At 45.2% G+C, this 18,280-nt stretch overlaps 9 protein-coding genes across 9 annotated transcripts; 4 read left to right on the forward strand and 5 right to left on the reverse strand.

Annotated features, from left to right (window-relative positions):
* Positions 1 to 64: 64 nt before the first annotated feature.
* nut2 (mediator complex subunit NUT2) lies at positions 65 to 812 on the forward strand (the record flags this gene model as incomplete). The annotated part of the gene is made up of 4 exons (XM_057208535.1): positions 65 to 95; positions 145 to 241; positions 337 to 637; positions 777 to 812. 4 exons carry the CDS (start codon positions 65 to 67, stop codon positions 810 to 812), a joined length of 465 nt encoding a protein of 154 aa, XP_057062309.1.
* A 1,403-nt stretch (positions 813 to 2,215) lies between these two features.
* N7495_005885 (uncharacterized protein) lies at positions 2,216 to 3,319 on the forward strand (the record flags this gene model as incomplete). Its single annotated transcript, XM_057208536.1, has 1 exon — positions 2,216 to 3,319. One exon carries the CDS (start codon positions 2,216 to 2,218, stop codon positions 3,317 to 3,319), a length of 1,104 nt encoding a protein of 367 aa, XP_057062310.1.
* Positions 3,320 to 4,810: 1,491 nt separating this feature from the next.
* Positions 4,811 to 5,368, reverse strand: N7495_005886 (uncharacterized protein; the record flags this gene model as incomplete). The annotated part of the gene is made up of 1 exon (XM_057208537.1): positions 4,811 to 5,368. The coding sequence occupies one exon, from the start codon at positions 5,366 to 5,368 to the stop codon at positions 4,811 to 4,813; it is 558 nt and encodes a 185-aa protein (XP_057062311.1).
* A 377-nt stretch (positions 5,369 to 5,745) lies between these two features.
* Positions 5,746 to 6,602, reverse strand: N7495_005887 (uncharacterized protein; the record flags this gene model as incomplete). Its single annotated transcript, XM_057208538.1, has 2 exons — positions 5,746 to 6,281; positions 6,338 to 6,602. The coding sequence occupies 2 exons, from the start codon at positions 6,600 to 6,602 to the stop codon at positions 5,746 to 5,748; spliced, it is 801 nt and encodes a 266-aa protein (XP_057062312.1).
* Positions 6,603 to 8,941: 2,339 nt separating this feature from the next.
* On the forward strand, positions 8,942 to 10,396 carry N7495_005888 (uncharacterized protein; the record flags this gene model as incomplete). Its single annotated transcript, XM_057208539.1, has 1 exon — positions 8,942 to 10,396. The coding sequence occupies one exon, from the start codon at positions 8,942 to 8,944 to the stop codon at positions 10,394 to 10,396; it is 1,455 nt and encodes a 484-aa protein (XP_057062313.1).
* A 274-nt stretch (positions 10,397 to 10,670) lies between these two features.
* On the reverse strand, positions 10,671 to 11,531 carry N7495_005889 (class II fructose-bisphosphate aldolase; the record flags this gene model as incomplete). The annotated part of the gene is made up of 1 exon (XM_057208540.1): positions 10,671 to 11,531. The coding sequence occupies one exon, from the start codon at positions 11,529 to 11,531 to the stop codon at positions 10,671 to 10,673; it is 861 nt and encodes a 286-aa protein (XP_057062314.1).
* Positions 11,532 to 12,085: 554 nt separating this feature from the next.
* On the reverse strand, positions 12,086 to 13,457 carry N7495_005890 (NAD(P)-dependent oxidoreductase; the record flags this gene model as incomplete). Its single annotated transcript, XM_057208541.1, has 2 exons — positions 12,086 to 13,137; positions 13,202 to 13,457. The coding sequence occupies 2 exons, from the start codon at positions 13,455 to 13,457 to the stop codon at positions 12,086 to 12,088; spliced, it is 1,308 nt and encodes a 435-aa protein (XP_057062315.1).
* Positions 13,458 to 13,796: 339 nt separating this feature from the next.
* N7495_005891 (uncharacterized protein) lies at positions 13,797 to 14,327 on the reverse strand (the record flags this gene model as incomplete). The annotated part of the gene is made up of 1 exon (XM_057208542.1): positions 13,797 to 14,327. One exon carries the CDS (start codon positions 14,325 to 14,327, stop codon positions 13,797 to 13,799), a length of 531 nt encoding a protein of 176 aa, XP_057062316.1.
* A 1,993-nt stretch (positions 14,328 to 16,320) lies between these two features.
* N7495_005892 (aldo/keto reductase) lies at positions 16,321 to 17,417 on the forward strand (the record flags this gene model as incomplete). The annotated part of the gene is made up of 5 exons (XM_057208543.1): positions 16,321 to 16,386; positions 16,444 to 16,454; positions 16,503 to 16,560; positions 16,626 to 16,859; positions 16,917 to 17,417. 5 exons carry the CDS (start codon positions 16,321 to 16,323, stop codon positions 17,415 to 17,417), a joined length of 870 nt encoding a protein of 289 aa, XP_057062317.1.
* Positions 17,418 to 18,280: the final 863 nt, after the last annotated feature.

The following is an 18,280-nucleotide window of genomic DNA, read 5'->3' on the forward strand; positions in this document are numbered from 1 at the left end:
CCCCACAATCGCGAAGCCTTCATCTTGCGACACTCGATCCAAGGAACTTAACTCATAAGCAAATATGGCTCCCGTAACGCTAAAGAAAGTTGATGGTAAGTGACCGACGTATAATTTTCTAAGGATAGCTGACACCAGGTACAGAGGACATCAAAGATGTGATCCAACATCTCTTCGAAATCCAATCCGCCGTCCACGGCTACATAGGCCCAGAAACACAACAAGAGCTTGTAAGAAAGATGTAAGTGAAGCAAATCCAATATCTAATATGCAATATCCATGTTTAAGTAAGGAAAAGAACAAGGGAACTAAACATGCCAAACCTGCCTGTTACAGCAAAACCCTCACTCTCGCCCTCAAAACCCTCTCAACAGACACTCAACTCCCCAACCAAGAAACCGAAGCTCTCGACCCAAACTCAGACCCATCAAATCCGACTCTAGCCAGTGTTCAACTTCCACCCGAGATCATCGACTACGTTGACTCCGCGCGCAACCCCGATATCTACACACGTGAGTTCGTGGAGCTGGTACAGCGCGGCAATCAAGATCTCAAGGGCAAGCGCGAGGCCTTCGCCGACTTCCGTGATGTGTTGGCTCGTGAGATGCGCAGCGCTATGCCTGAGTGTCGTGAGGAGGTAGATCGTGTGGTCTTAATGACGGGGGAGTTGTTGACCAGGCAGGCGTTGCGCCTAGATAAAGGGTTGGATCTGATTCAGCTGAATTGTTCTGTCCCCTGTATGGGTTCTTAAGGCTACATGACTGGCTCTTTGCCAGATCTACAACGTCAGTGATGTTGTAATCTATTACTAGTCACATGGTTATGGTCATGGCCGCGGTATTTGCGTTGAACGCAAGGCCTCTTGACGGCTTGACTGGAAGTATCCTTAAGAGTCATGCTTGAACCCGCAAAAATCGACTTTGGGCCTGAGTTTGGGCCGTCTTTTCCCTTTTTGGGTTGTGTGTCCTGTGGGCTTCAGGGCTTTATGGGAACTACTACCGCTTCATTATGCCGAGGATCTACGATCTGTTTCAGGTGCAATAGGCCCCTATGCGGGGAAGGGGAGTTACCTAGGTATGGAAGACTTCAAGTAGCTATGTTTCATGCTTTATTTGGAATTTGACAGGCGTTCTGGGATGGTTCACTTTGTACTGTTATTACCCGTGGTCTACCGAGCTTGAAGCGGTTTCCCGGTCACTATTTGAATACACCAACACCTGGCACTCCCAGTTTATGCACTAGATCCATGTTGAAGTACCTACTCCATACCTACGAGAATACATCGGGATGTATACGAGATTAGCAGCTCAAGAAGAAATTCCAAGTCAGCAGACTAAAGATCTCACCCCTTAAAGTCCAAGTATCATTCCTCGTACTCGGGAGCTATCCGACTCTATTTCCAAGGCTAACTATTCGTCTGTGGTTGAATTTTCAAACATTGGAAGGTTGTCATACTCGGGTTCAAAGGGAATTCCGGTATCGGCAGTGGAAGAATACAGCCCTAGAAAGTACGCAGTACGCATAGTACAAGTGAGATGGTAGATCAGCTCGAAAGACCGATCCAAGTACGGTATTCTTGAAAAAGCCCCGAAGTATCAGTTGAAAAGTAAAGAAAGTCACATCTTTATATCCGTATTGAAGAATCTATCAAATGATAATTTTTCATAAATTTCATGAATTTCCGGGGAAACTAGAGATCGAAATTGGCCCGGATTACCCCGTATTCTTTTAGGATCTCTAGCATTTTCCCTGTTTAATAAAAGTGGAGACTAATACTGAAACAAAGACATGCCATGTATGCATCAGCCGGTTATCAAGGGATAGAGATTAATATCTAGCTAGTCCATATATAGGAATTACAGACGAGAGTAACTATAGTATTGGTTTTCATACATTCATATATACAATCTGAAATGAGGGCTGGTATTATTACTCTTGATAGGAATGAATTCAACGTTTCTAGTCAACTAATGAATACATGACAGGGATCTATTCCCTTCTTTATTTTTTCTTGTTTTTATTTTTTCTATTTTTTTTTAATCAAGTCTTATACCAAATCTGGACTGATCGACACTCCCCCGCAAAATAACCCCCCTTCCCCAATATTCCATTTGTTCAGTCTTTTCTTCTGCTCCAGACCTTCTTCAAGCTCTGAGTTCTTGGTCCTCTCAAATCTCAACCCCAAAGCCATGCATCGTCCTCCCGAACCTTCACTATGACAAACGACGCTGGTGATGGCATTACCGGCGGCTATTCAGGCCATTCATTGGGCATCCAGATCACCATCGCAAGCCTGGCTGGTATCACCTGGTATAATGCCTTCGAATTGGTTGTATTGGTCTTTGTCACATTTGCCCAATACCGTGGTCTCTACTTCTGGAGTCTTTTTATCTCTTCATCTGTCGGCCTGATTCCTTACTCACTGGGCTTTTTGATGAAGTACTTTGAGTTGACAACGGCAACCTGGCTACCCGTGACCTTGATTACTATAGGATGGTGGTGCATGGTCACTGGACAGTCCATCGTACTGTACTCGCGTCTACATCTAGTACTGGCAAATCAGCGGGTGCTGCGACGCGTCTGGATTATGATTTTTATCGATGCTGTCGCATTACACATCCCAACTACCGTTCTGACTTATGGATGCAATCTATACCCTAGCCACCAGGCGTTCTTGACCGGCTACACCACAATGGAGAAAATCCAAATGACGGGTTTCTGTGTACAGGAGGTTATTCTCTCTGCGTTATACATTTGGGAGACAGTTCGCATGATTCGTCTCGACCCAGACCCAGCCAAGCGTAAGATTCAGTATCAACTCATCATTGTCAATTTAGTTATCATTGTCATGGATCTTGGTCTGCTTGTCGCCGAGTACATGAACTATTACATCTTCGAGACTATGCTCAAAGGCGCCATCTACAGTATCAAGCTGAAGCTCGAGTTTGCTATCCTAGGCAAACTTGTTCACCTCGTTCAGAACCACGTTTGGAAGACAGAGGCACTCTCAATACCCCGAGAAATACCAGACTTTGTCGATGCCACTCGTGTCACCTCCGATATCACCCATGCTGTTCCGTCTCATCCATTCCGGCATCGATCGTGGATGGACTCGGACGATATTTCTATTGCCATGTTCGAGCACTCTCCTCCATCAAACCCGCCCACTGGAACCTCTGACCGCTCGCACACTTACTCGTGGAGTAGTGAAGCCCGCATCCTTCATCACTCTTCACTTGACTTGACCGATCCCTTTCGCCAGTCCCAACGGCGTTCGTCGGTGATATCTGAAGAGCCAAAACCACAGATACAGGGTTGAGAGGAGAAAACAATCATGATTTCTCCATGCTGGTCTTAATCTGCCATTCTTAGCCCTTCTTTACATGATGAATCATGCCTTATGATGTATGACTGTTATTTACGATTTTGATATCCCAACCTCGATACCTTTTCATCATTAATGAGATACTATTACCTATTATTTTTGCTTCACTGGACCTGTATAAAATGATATAATATGTTGCCAGGATTCTTTCAAATAATATGGCATAAATAAATAGATATCGAAAAATGGATGCTGATCCTTCAAATTTTAGCACACCGCTTCAATCATGGTTCATGCAACAGACCTTAAGAGGCTACCTAGGTATACTCTGAATGAAAGTTTCTTCCACCTGTGCGATTCCTTCTAAGGGTCGTCATCTCACCTATCTCTTTCAATTTCAATGCCTAGGTAAATTATAAACGTCAGGCCTGATTGTGAACACTGAAATTTCTTACTAACTACGTATTTACTTATTACCTCCAGTACTACATTATGAACATTCATGCACGGACACTGCATGTTGTCTGAATTAACCTGGAGTTTGTCTCATTTTCCAATAAGCGCGATGTGCGCCAATACGGATCCATGATATATCCCACCTATGAATGCTGATGATCATACCAGTGATATCATCGAAGTAAAAGTTATAAACAGGTCTTACCTAGGCAGTCCATGATCTCAATCTTCACGAAAAAAGATAAGTTCAACACCAATTGACTGCAAGTATGGGCGATTAGGAGCTTCAGCAAAGTAATCAATCATTTCAAACGAAAGAAGTCAACCCGACAAGTCAGCTAATTACCGCAAATTTGATATTGAGCAAGTGTTCCCATCTGCTATGACATCATCTGTTCAAATCTATCCTGAAACTTTGCAAGGTCAACTGGTAGCCGTGTAGAGTACTATTCGATTGCGTAAGATGCTGTAACAGATTGTATCTGTGACTCCCAAAGATCTCCAACCACTACATCCACCTGCCGAACTTGTCATGGAGCTAATCATGATTCTGAACGATCTTTTCTCCTTTGATAGAGAGAAAGAGGCACGATTGGTTGAGGGAAAGTCTTTGCTAAATTCTGTCCATTGCTTAGACTGCACTAGCTATAGACTTCTCGCTTGCGAAGAACTTGACCCTCCATGTGATTCATAATGTCGAAGAACAGATTGTTCCAAGATATGGTTGAAAGCGTGACTGGAAACACCCTCTTCTCTGTGACATGTATTCACCGTGGTGGTTTATCTGCTGGAAAACATCTTAAGTAGCAGCATCTGGGCAGGATTTCCGATGAAAGAATTATGAAGGTTATAAATGAAGATGCATTCATGGACTATTATTCTTGGTAGGGAACTCCCAAGGTCTCTCGTTTTCCAACCTTGGTAATTTGGCCAAATCAATAAACCAAACTAGTGCGTACTAGGTTGGGTTGGTATTTGTCGGTATAGTTTGAGATTTCTGATCCAAGACTAAGCCATGTTCTTGTCTTTTCAGACCACGTTAAACTCCAACTCGTCTGCCTCCAAAAGAATCGGCCCTCCACTAGCGTGCCCTAGCCCAGACCGTTTCCCTGGAGGCGTCATCACCTCTTCTTTCGACCCGGTCATCCACCAAGCTACTTTCTCTCCTTTCTTGATCGTAAGACGGTACTTGTGTCCAGCCACAAATAGATCAAGATCTTCAGACTGGTTTGCCAAACAAAATTCTTCTTGAAAGACAACAGGGATCGTTGGCACTAACGTGCAAAAGTACCGATCATCACGCCCACCAGACTCGCGATTAAAAGAAGGCCTTCTTCCTCCTTTGGTGTAGTCTAGTTCTACAGGTTTGATGTCACCAGTTGTGATATCATGACAGGTGAAGTTGCTGCGCTGTAGGCTCAGATCAAGATTGAATATCGTAGCGTATGTCAAAATTGTGATAGGCTTGTCGTAAAGCAAGGTTGCTGTAATAGTGAATGTGGGTGGGGAGCCAGGACCGATAGAGAAGTCCGTAGGCGATAAGCCCAGCGTGACAGATATTATTGGGTGGTGAGAGTTTTCGGACATGATGCTGAGGTTGGATTGAAATGATTAATGACCGATAGAGACGACAAAAGCAACCTTAAGTTAAATTAAGGGGCTTGCTGACGTGAGTTCCAGTACATTATAAGACGAGTTCCGGTTCGAATGTGAGATTACGTGACCTCGCCTCGGCACGAACAGCCTTGTCTATGGGTTTGATGACGAATTTATTCAATATAGTGACTTTGCAAGGCTACCTAGGCTCTAGGGCTGGAGGGCCTGGCCCCAGGAATCTACGGGTGCTTCTGAATTTCCAACAATGTTTACTTTATTGAAAATACTTTATCTGTGAAGATACAGGCTCTCTATCTTCCTCCAGGGCCTGGCCTCAATACAAAATGGAAATTCTAGCACGAAGCTACCTAATAGTCATCCGAATCACAATCCTCATCCGAATCTAGTTCGGGAGCAGCAAACTCACGACCACAATGCACAGTCCAAAACAGCTCAATCGCAAACCAAGTGAAGTTATCGGCATTCTTGAGCGCTTCGCTCTTGGGAACGGTTTCCTGGGCTTCCCAGGGCCCATATCCACCGTCAAGATCGTCCGTTTCTTCCGACAGCGGTGGAACAACCAATGAGCGCCAATGTGTGTACTCGTGCAAGATCGTAGCTCCCAGAAAGTCCATCTTTTTAGACACAATACTCCCAATAGTCGAGCAAGTGACAGCGCTGACATCGGTATACGACTTGTCTATACCCCCAAACGCGAATCCGGAATCGCAGATAATCATTTTTGGAGTGGAGGTGGTATAGCGGCGAGTTACTGCATAGATGGTGGGATCATAGCAGCCCATCTTGCCCTTTTTATCGGCGTAGTCCTGAACAACGTTCATCTGGCTCAATATAGAGTTGCCGGCATACTGGTCATCACTACCGGTGATCTTTTTGAATAAATCTGCAAAATGAGTCAGATTCTCTTCTGTTTCGGAGTTTCCCCTTAAAAAAACAAACCCATAACAGTCTCCTTGTCACTAGAATCGAAGTACTTTTCCAGGATGGTATCCACAGTTGCGTCTGGCGCCGTCTGAACGGTCTTTGCTAGTCTGAGAGCATCCTTGAATCCGTCTGTTATTTGGGTTTTATGCTGGGTTGTAAATCCATCAGCAATTTCAGGACTGGTGCGTTTCGCAAAGGATCGATTAGACTTGAGGATATCAGCAGGAGCTGCCAGCACAGAAACTATCCAAATGGTTTGTATGAGGATATCGAGCAGCATTTCGTTCGAATATAAACTTGGAATAAAGTAAGAAGATTTTCACGGGTTCTTCAGAATGTCAGCGTTCAAGATTCGAGATTTAGGATCCAATTTATACTCCATACATTGGGATGAATCGTCTTAAGGCCACCCATTTGACCCTTAGTATCATAGTTGATATTTCGTTGAAACATTAATACCATAAGCAAGATATCAACAACGTAAGCACGGCTATCACTATAAGCACTAAAGCTGCCTAGATGGGCAAACGAGAGAGTGAACATCGAGTTAGAATCTGAAAAGGTCCAATCTTTTCACCAAGATTTTCCCAGGATTGCGGCCTGAGAGTCCAAATGAGGAAGCACGGAATCAGTGTTGATATCAAACTCTGGACCTCCAATCAAATCATCAAAAGTTGAAACAATCCCTAAATGTCCAAAAAACCCCTAAATGTCCACTAGGTACACGCGCAATGGATACGGAAAACTGACAAGATAGTTCCTTAGCTTCAAGTCGTTTCATCTTCCCCGAAAAGCACACCATTTCACAATGCACCTTGACGTACTTCTCATTCCTCTCACAAGTCAGATTTAAATTTTGTCACGAGGACACTTGTATCCGTTGTTTGCACGTGGATACTGGAATCCTTTCGCGTCCAAGCACCGATATGATGAACCCCATGGGAGTTGACCAGCCTCATTCGAGGAGTTCAGAAGGCAAGTATGCTGCTCGACGAGGAGATTTAAGTTGGGCTTCAGAATGGCATCTCGAGGACAGAAGTCTGCCGCAAATATATAATTCGGCAAGCTGATGAGGGAAATCACCGCGCATGAATATAGATTAAAAAACTTCATTTTAGACGGTGTGGTAGATGATTAACAAAGGATTGCAAGGCTCTTGGAGCCTTGACAATTCTCACAGATCTTAGTTAAATAATCCCGAAGTCTCTGACCGAAGTGTCTAGATACTACATAGATGCATCTCTATCCGAAACCAGCAGATAGTAGTTCCCGAGATCCGCTCTGGGCATCCGGGCACTGAACCTCGGAATAGAATCATAAGTAACTACTTCCGTCTGTCTGAATAGAAAAGTTCAAGCGTCTTAAGTTTTCCGAGGTTACAAATCAGGGGGTATGGATGACAGCACTATTTACACCCTGTCCGGGATAAAATCCTTCGTGGTGAATGAACAGACCAATACGGTGGCTGAAAATTCCTTTGAAAGCTTAAGATACTTGGGATTGATTATACTCAGTAAGCTTGGTAGTATCTTCCGGGATATGGCACTGTTCCACAGGAATTTGGAAACTAAAAATAATGTCCACGGGTGACCCTGCGTACTCCGCCGCCATTCGACCTCCTTAATGGAGGCTGAATAGCTAGGTATCGATGCCAGAGAGTTCCAAGAGCTGGAAAAAGCTGCAGGGCTGAACAAATTAGATCAAGTCTGGGGCTGGTAAGTGTGGTTACATCTTGTTCTTTTCAACCTTGGCAAGATTGCGACATCCAGATATTTAGTGGAAGAACGAATTTACGGCGGAGACAGGGTGAAATACGTAGGCCTCACTTGGGGCATCATATATAAATAAGCATGGCATTCATAATAGAGATCCACTGGTGCTGCAAGGGGCTGTCAGGGTTGCTAGGGGCATTACTTTTGCTTACTAGAATACCCCTAGATAGGAGACAATGAATTTTCCCGCCAAGCACGAAGAGATCCTCATCCTTAAAAAAGTCTTAGCTGCATTAGTATTGCTTAATCAAAAGCTTATCTCTATGTAGATAAATCAACCACAGGTACAGAATGGGTTACCAATCAAACCCGTCTAATCTGCTTCTATTCAGGCCAAGCCCTATTTAGTGACTGAGCCGCCGCTGGCGTTTTGTATGCTAATCTTCAAATTTAACCAGCCTTTGTTACAGCCCAGGTATATTTCAGCCGCGTCTAGCAGTACAAGAACGTTCCATCCGAAGGCGCGTATTATCAAAATGCGAGATGAATGTTATTGTGTTAGGACCTTGCAAAGGCAATCTTCGCGATGATCATTCCAAAGGGACCAACCATAACTCGGTACAGGTGTCACCGGAATTCAGCTATGCCCTAACTAGGTGATTTCTCATACCAGTATCGCAATCCCCTAATGCCACACTGCTCACTGCCAGCCTGTCTAACTTATGCCCCAGGCATGGAAGAAGTGATAGGCGCAAGAGCCACGCTTCAGAATGAAGCCCAAGAATCCCACTGATGTCTACATAAAGATTCCACACCCCGTGCGCCCCTTGTCCCATAGAGCAGCTTTTTCCGACTTCTTTCTCTCATTTCCGACTCCCAGCAAGGCAAGTCCCCCAAGCCCGATAAAATGCGCTATTCGTATATTTCTCTGGCAATCTTTGCCATTGGTGCTGTCGCTGCACCCTCCTATCCTCGCCCAGAATCCGAGGACAGTGACCCTTTCACAACTTTTCCTTTCATGATGGAAGGAAGCTCCAGTGTCACAGATGAAGATGATGACAGCATGTCGAACTCGCTTCCTGCTGCAATGGCTGCCATGGAAGAGGTTCAGGCGGCCGAGATTTACGCCGCTCCTGTTCCTACTCATGCTAAAGTCTCAAAGCCAAAGGTTCATTCTGCTGTTCAAGAAGCTGCTCCTATGGCCGAGCCAACCCCTGCTACTGAGAATGCTATTGTTCCTACTCATGCAGCAATGGCTCCAGCTCCTGAAATAGCTGTCCCAGAGGCCACCAAGCTCAAGGAGGGGGCATCCAAGGGTAAACAGGAGGCTCCTGTAGCTAAGGTTGAAACTCCCACGGACTCTGATTCAACTCCATCTGATTCCGAGCTATTCCCCGGCCAGGCTAGCATTGTTCCTTCTATTCCAACTCCAACTGATAAGCCAACTTCCAAACCTGCGCCCTCTGCCACTGCCACTCCGGAAGTTGCCGACGATGCGCCAGCTTTCGAGGTTCCTACGTCTACTCCCTCTGCCAAAACTTCTGCCACTCCAGAATATGATGATAATACAACAACTTCTGAGGCTCCCACGTCTACTCCCTCTGCCACGCCATCTGCCACACCATCTGTCACTCCAGAGTATGACGATAATACACCAACTTCTGAGGCTCCCACATCTACTCCTTATGCCAAGCCTTCTGCTACTCCAGAATATGACGATAATACACCAACTTCTGAGGCTCCCACGTCTACTCCTTCTGCCACACCATCTGTCACACCATCTGTCACTCCAGAGTATGACGATAATGCACCAACTTCTGAGGCTCCCACATCTACTCCTTATGCCAAGCCTTCTGCTACTCCAGAATATGACGATAATACACCAACTTCCGAGGCTCCCACATCTACTCCTTATGCCAAGCCTTCTGCTACTCCAGATTATGATGATTATGAGCCAAGTTCTAAGACTCCTACTCCCTCTGCTACACCTTCTGTTCGGGCCCATTCTTTCGATAAGATCATGGCCTCTGCCACCATTACTCCCATTACCACTTCACCTGCTGCATCATCTCACAGTACTCCCACTTCACAGGTGGCCAAAATCACCCCCAGCTCCTCCGTGGATCTGTCATCGAAATTCCAGCCAAGCTCTTTCTCATCGGTGGTGTCAGCTTCCAAGCCTTACTCCACCCCTCTCATTCACAAGGCTTCCCCCTCACCTAGCCGTGTCGGTGCGAGCAGCTCCGATGTTGCCAGCAGCTCTGCCACTCCTACTCCTTCTGGCGTCGTTGCCCCTCTAGGCAACATGCTAGGTGAGCTGCTTAGGGGCGGCCTTATCGGTGAGCTCGGTTTGCGTCGTTAATAATGTAAGCTTTTTTAGTACACTCCTTTAACTTTCATGTTCTAACGCTCTTTCCAGTTTTTAATATCTTAATCGCGTGTTTATTTCATTTAGTTGTATCCAGCAAGGGATTGGGGGCAATTGCTTGTTTACTGGGTTTCGTTGATATCCAAGAAAGTTCTCTTAATTTTAAAAGGCGTGTTAGTGTTAGGATATCGTTTAGTTTTGTTAAAGTAACATCAGATAGCCTGAATAATAACAATTTAATGAAGCGTTCTTTCCTTCCATCATCATCTCAAGGATACCTTGCCTCGGAACCCAGCATCTCAATACATCTCTCCACAGCCTCCTGCATAGCATTCGTGGTCTCTTCCAGCAATGTAGTCAGAGGCACATTCCCAGCCTTCTCCTTTTGAACCTTGATATAAGGATTATTCAGCACCTTATTAATATTGATCTTCGAAACACCACACTCGATGCACTTCTGGAAGATCTCCTTGTTGAAGGGATCCGCTCCATGTAGAACAAGGCGCACCTGGCCACCAACAGTCTCATTAATAGACTGTAGTCGATCATACTCGAGCTGGATCCCACGAGGCCCATACTCGCCATGCACGTTTCCAAAAGCCGGTGCCAACCAATTAATTCCAGTATTGACGAACTCCTGACTCTCCTCCGGTGTTGTCAACAAACCCTCCAGATCAGCAGTATCAGCAACACCATCCTCCCCGCCCTCAATACGCCCCGGTTCCGCTTCTGTAGCAATCCCGCGCTCGTGGCAATAAGCCGTCAGTTCGCGCGTTAAAGCTAGGTTCTCTTCTTTCTCATAGTGCGACATATCGACCATGATACTGTCAAAGCCACCTAGGTCTGCAGCACGGCGGATCATTTCAGGTGTTTGCGCATGGTCCATGTGCACTGTTACAGGGACTGAGGCGTTCCGTGTGGCTTCTGCGGCTGCGTGAACTAGGATTCCGTCGGCGTAGTTCACGGCCCAGGGGAAGAGGAGGATCATTGCTGGTGAACGCTTGGCTTCGGCTGCACGGACTGTGGCTAGAATTCCCTCCACGTTGTAGCAGCACATTGCTGGGACGGCGTAGTGGTTGTCGGCGGCATGGTCGAGGATGCGCAGGGCGCGATTGTCTGCGAGTGACATAGCTTTGAAATTTTAAATTGGTAGAAAAGATAGATGAAAATATCAATACAGGTTTCGAATTGCGAATAGCTTGGTTTATAGAGATAATCGTTACACGGAGAACTGTCCGATGGTTGGGAAAGTCCGCATGTTGTCCGACTCTCGGAGTTGATCCGATCCTTCTTACATTCACTCTTTCACTCTTTCATCTATCTTTTCAATTTATCTAGTTGTTTGTCTACTACTGATTCCATATGCCAGACAAATTTAAAGCCGGAGACCTTGAAAGTTGTTACTGTCGGATTCGAAGTGTCTCTTCCTTTCACAGACGATACATGTACACTCACCAGTGCTCTTCCTATTTTAGCACGTAAAATTGAAAAAAAAAAAAAAAAATGAAAGAGCCAGATGATGAATAACAATTCAGTCGTTCAACACCCTTCTTTTACCTAAAGTGAATCACTGAGCATCATGGATATTACATCGTTGATTGAAGTTTTAGTAGCCTTCCACGATAAGTAGGTATTTTGGGCAAGGTGAATGAGAATACACGCTAGCTATCTAATAACAATGCACTATACCTGACCTTGGAAGATATCAATTATCTTGGCACTGCGACTGGCACCCAGCCCAGCCTTCTTAGCCAGGTATAGAACACTCAACGCCGAATTTCCAAGATGCAATGGACAGTGCAGATCTCTCGCCTTTTGCACCGCCTTCTCCAAACGAGAGGTAGCCTCGTCGACTGTTTCAGCATCCTCGGTAATATCGCCTGATATCATCTCCAGCCCCTTCGTCACAAATTGTCGGCTAGATCCCGCAGCATCACTGACCAGGGAAAAGAACTGCTCCAGGTCAACATCGAGGTATTTCGCAAATGCGATGGCCTCAGCCGCGGCAACGAGATTTGTCAACTCCATCATATCAAGCACAAGCTTTTGGGCATCTGCCTTCTCCTCGGCCGACAGAATGCTTGAAACCTTCAAAATAGGCTCTGGGAAATACTGACGGACCACAGATGAGTCGTCTTTGGCTCCATAGCCCTGCAGAAGAGCAGAAAGGTAAATCTGCTCAGCCGTCGAAGCAAGAGGAGTTGGGAATTGGCTCAGGCGTGCAGAAGTTGTGATAATACCGATATCCTTCAATATAATAGTCAAAGCACTAGCACCAGGATTCCAGTCCTCGTCAAGCATGCGCTGAAGTCTATTCTCATGCATCCACGTCCATGATTTCGACGACTTGATAGCATCTGCCGTCGTTGTCGCGTCCAAGCTGAGTTGTGCCGCAAAGCCCATTGCCTCGCTCGCTCCAAGGATATGAATTCCGGCCAGTACTTGATGTACCATCTTCATGTTACTTCCTGCGCCAATACCACCGGGTACTAGGTACAGCTTCTTTGCATCGGACATGGCCTGGAGCAGAAATTTACCGCTCTCCAGCGCCTTATCTGGTGCACCGGCCATTATAGAAAGAGTTCCGTCAGCGGCACGTATAGCACCGCCAGATACGGGTGCGTCGATGAAATGGATATCGCTGCGTCCGCGAGATTGTAACTCCGCTGCAACGGATTTGGCATAAGAAGCCGAAACTGTCGAGCACAAAATTAGGGTCGCATTCTGTGGGAGAGCTAAATCAATAGAGTCATTCATTAGTATATTGCTGCTTCAATTGAACACAATAGATTGTCTTACCGGAAATAATGCCTTCTTCGACGAAAAGAACGGATTGCACTTGAGGCGCAGACGCTACCATACACACATAGTATGACTTATCGCGGGCAGAATCTTGTAGTGAGGAGGCTGGAATACCGCCGGCAGCCTTGAAGCGCTCTATTGAAGCAGAGAAGACATCGAATCCATGAACGGGATATCCTTCCTTCACTAGATGGGTAGCCATGCCGAAACCCATGGCTCCCAGACCAACAAAGCCGATTGATGGCTTAGACATTATAGATTGGCTAGCAGAAGTAGACTGCAGTAGATCTCTAGATTTATTAAGATGTAATATGTTTAGAATATGGGATGAGGGGCTTAACTTATTTACATTTGGGGTACGGAGCAAGTCCGACAGCCCACCATCGCCGTGATTCCCGAGCCCGAAGCAATACCGACCGAATAGATCCGGGGAGATGTCCGACTTAAATGAAGTAAATAGATATAATGACCCATAGTACATAATAGTGGTGTAGATTGCAAATGTAAGTTCATTCTATGTAGCTGGAAATCCAAAAAAGACATAATGCGTAAGCAGAGACGAAATAAATAGATCGGTCCAAATAGGAAATTCTCATGCTAAGCTGGTGTAAAGACCTCCGATACGCAATGGAAATTTAAGGCCTTGATGACGCGCATCTTCTTCAGAGATAGCAGCCAGAAAATGTCGAGGGGGACTTCCTTGAAGCGAAATGGCATCGCGGCGTACGAAAGGTGTTCCACTTCGGACTGGTCTGAGCTGATTTCCTGATGGAACACTGGTAGGTGAACTCTCAGTTGATGAAGAGAAGCTATGTAATAAGCTCTCCGTACTAGGGCTGGCATTGGTCGGGTCCCTGACCTGGCGTTTATGGAATAGCCGGCTTGAAACCCGCGAGGTCATATGGATCGGTGCGAGCTCCAACTCATGAACCCAATCGTCGGCCGTATGCGCGGCCAAAATAGGTGATGATACATTGGAGATCTCAGCCCTCCAAAGCCAGCTATCTCCCTCTAGATGATTCAAGGTCCCGTTTGGCCTATCTTGATTGCCATTGCATTCTGGGCACATGGAGCTTGTGATGCCACTCCTTTCGGCCAGGTTGGTGTTTTCTAGTGAGGCCATGCTATTACAATTCGGGCATGAGCATGCGTAATGAACAGTGTAGGGATATCGCTCTTTTGGAAACCCATCGATATTTTCTACTCTAACAGGTGATGAACTGGAGTTGGTTGAACCCTCATTCACCTGACTATTAGAAATTCGAGCGTTGAACTGGAGGACAGGCCGGGCTGCATAAAGACCTTCAATTGGCTGAGTGGATCTCGGCGATAGAATTTCAACGCCATTGCGAATGAGATCTAGCTCACATTGCGCACATGGGCTAGGTTGCTGTTGCATTTGGAGGCCATGGGTTATTTCTACTTCACGGCATGAAATATGGCCAGATGTGCTGGAGAGATGTCTCAGTTGAGTGATGAAAGCTGGACAGCTGGACACTTTGAAGCTGGCAATGTGCCCACATTTTAGGTAGTGGTAATAAGTACAATGGCACATGATTGCTAGTGAAATGAAAAGTAGGATTGGATGATAGTTTGGTATAGTTCAGCGATCATTATATAGCAAAGAAAAGCTGCGTCGAAATATGGTCTCGGCAACATCCGAGAGAGAAAGCTTTAGAGAACGTTGGAATGCCGGCCTTTGTTCTCATTGAAACAAAAATAAATCAAAACGATTGTATATGAGTCCATTGTACCTATTCTTCCTTCAGTTTTCTTTGAGCAAATAAAATTAGTTTCTGATTCAGTAAAAAGAGTCAATAATCGACTCCAATCTTCATTAAGAACAAAAGAACATGAAGCCCTTCATTCTCATAGCCATGGAACTATACGCCTCTAAAAGTGGACAAGACAAAAGGAACATTTCAAATCATGGCTTCGCTTCAAGTAATTCAACCCTGTCGTCACCAAATGCCAAGTTTCAATGCGGTGTATGTAGTGAGCAAATGTGCCTTCAGTGGCATAACTCAGTTGTCAGTCTCATGCCTCCATATCATAAATTCGCTGCTCAAGGACATCTCGTCGTCGATTTGATAAAGGCTTATAGCAACTCTTCCATCTTTTTCTTCAATTTGAACTCCACTCTATTCTTAGAACGAGTCACAGTGTGGAATATCCCACAGACAAGGTTGCCTTTCTTGATATCCAATGACGAAGTATGAAACCACTTGAAGCTTTCAAGGCTTTGCATTTGTTTCAATATGCTCTGTAGAAATCGCGAAAACTCAGTCATTTTGCGGTAAATTAACTTTGTAAAGAGCTTGCCCACAGGAACTCGAGGGAGTGAAGCAAGTGGCACCGATCTCGAAATACAATCATGGATTGCGAAGTACTTATTAGAGAAGATCTTTATGGAGCCATCTTTATGGATCTGGTATAAGGCCCGATGCTGAGAGCCTATGGTGATAATAAAAGTAGTTGATCATCGAGGATAGCTCTTGGTGGATACATAACAAATACGTGTTTAGAAGCAACGTGATCATGATGTATACCAGATACAAAACATGCAGGGACGTTTTGTGGTTGGGTGTCAACCTCAACGACCACAAGCATGAGATAAGGATTCAATAATGCATTCTCAGATATCTCTCTTAATTACCTACCTAGGTATGTAGATAGTTTATCTCAAGGAAAATGAGTAAAGATGAAGATGAGGTTTTTAGTCTCGACACCATCAGGATGCAATAAAATTCGAGTTTAAGGTTTGTTTGCGCCACGCGACAAGACCTTAGAAGTTCTCAATATTCAACTCTTCAAAGATTAGTGTAATTCCAATTTCTTGTGATTCAATTCTTATATTGTCACCCATATAATGTTTGAAGATTGGACGTGAGCAACAGTCCGGATTTAAGCTATTTCCGAACAAGTCCGATGTTCAAAGGAAGAAATCGACAAATATTTGAGGCCCAGGTGTAAAAATCGGAAATAGTCCACAGGTTGTTTATTTACCTTGGTAGTTGGTCTATGTACCGGGATATCGTAATCATTCACGTTAGGTATAAATGAGGACCCCCGCACTAATTTCAATCTCAACCCCTCATCTTCTCACACTGCCAAGAATGGCCACCATCAGTTCGGCAATCAAGCTTCCCAGCGGCTACGAGATTCCTCGTCTAGGATTTGGAGTAAATTCAGATCTTCCCCTTGCATAGTGATATTTACTCATTTTGGAATGATTCTAGGTTTACAAAACGTACGGCTTTCCTAATTCATTCGACTTCACCCACTAATTCATCCATAGTCCACCAGAAGAGACAGAGCGATGCTGCCTCCAAGCTCTCAAAGCCGGTTATCGCCATGTATGTTTCAACGCTGCAAGCATTAGCGGAAATGGGCATCTTCGATCTTCTAACATCAAGTACAGATCGACTCGGCAGCGATGTATCGTAATGAGGCCGGATGTGCCAATGCAATCCGTGAATCTGGGATTCCGCGCGATCAAGTTTTCTTCACCAGCAAGGCGTTTAACATCAGTTATGACGAGGTGAAAGCGCAGATTGAGAAGAGCCTTGCCGCTACGGATTTTTCGTACATAGATCTGTACCTGCTCCATTGCCCGTTCGGAGGATCTGATAACCGTAAGGGTGCATGGAAAGCCGTAAGTGCTTCAAAATCCCATCATCCCCGTTTCCAATACTAAAAAATTATCATGCAGCTTGTTGAAGCTGTCGAGGCTGGTCAAATCCGCTCAATTGGAGTCAGTAACTATGGGGTGCACCACTTAGATGAATTAGAGCGACACATCAGTGAGCTTGAAGCCGAGCGTGGTGGCAAGGGTAAGGGTGGTATCCTGAGTGTCAATCAAGTTGAAATTCATCCGTGGCTGGCACGCAAAGATATTGTCCATTGGTGCAAAATGCGTGGTGTTGCAGTTGAGGCTTATGCCCCTGTTGTGCGCGGCCAGCGCTTCGAAGAGCCTATGGTCAAAAAGCTAGCGGAGAAGTATGGGAAAACTGAAGCTCAGGTGCTTATCCGTTGGAGTTTGGATAAAGGACATATTCCGCTACCTAAGAGTGTCACACCTTCTCGCATTGATGCTAATGCGGATGTGTTCGACTTCTCACTTACGCCAGAGGAGGTTCAGGAGCTCGAGACTGATCAGTATAGCCCATGTGCTTGGGACCCGACTACATCCAAGCTGGAAGATTCATCTTAATAAATGATTTAACGGACTTGATGAGTTCTTGGGATTTAGACTAGATCTTTTCCTTGGTCTTATGTCTTATGAATTCACCACTTCTTTGGACTGATTTATCACTTCGTCGATACTCATTAGTCTTTCAGGTCACTTCTGACCTAAATTTGAGCATATAAGGAGATCAATGGCAGTTGATCTCCTCTATATGCGGAATAATTTCTGGTCAAAAATCAGTTGGTGCGAAAAGAGTTGGCAAAATGTGACGTGGCTTGGTGGAGTACCTAGGTAAGTGTATAAGACACGGAGTATTGATCCACTTTGGGCAATGGAGAGAATTGATGAGTGACACAATAATTATTAGTGGCACCACCTGGGCAGACTCATTCGACTCTTGCTGCTGAAGTAGGCACCTAGGCAGTTAAGGATAAATGGATTCGCTGTAAAAAAAAACATACCTATGTAGCTATCTAACAAGATGTTGAGTTCTGTCCTTGGACCCTAGATATCTCCGAGACCTCCGGGATGAGCCCAGCAGTTTGAGCTGAATTTGGGTATAGAATGTTGATCTATCAGTCTTTTTGAAGTCAATTTGAGATTTCTTATTATGATACATTTTTCAAATGCTACCTTTCGTCTCGATTGGGGATAGAAGAGATTGTTTACGTTAGCCCTGCGAACATTCAATGGATCTATTATCGCGTGATCAAGTGCTGAGAACGCATGAGTGCGGAGTTCATTGACACTTCTTCCAACCTGCTTTCTCCCAATATAAGCTATCTACTATTCAGGCCGAGAGGAGTGACCGCGGTGGAGTTCGGAATTCCGTCGGTATCCCGAGAATACGGGGCTATTCACAAATTCATATCCATACCTGCAGGTCC

Source organism: Penicillium taxi (assembly GCF_028828555.1).
Source record: "Penicillium taxi strain IBT 34144 chromosome Unknown utg000004l_segment0_segment0, whole genome shotgun sequence".
Lineage (NCBI taxonomy): Eukaryota > Fungi > Ascomycota > Eurotiomycetes > Eurotiales > Aspergillaceae > Penicillium > Penicillium taxi.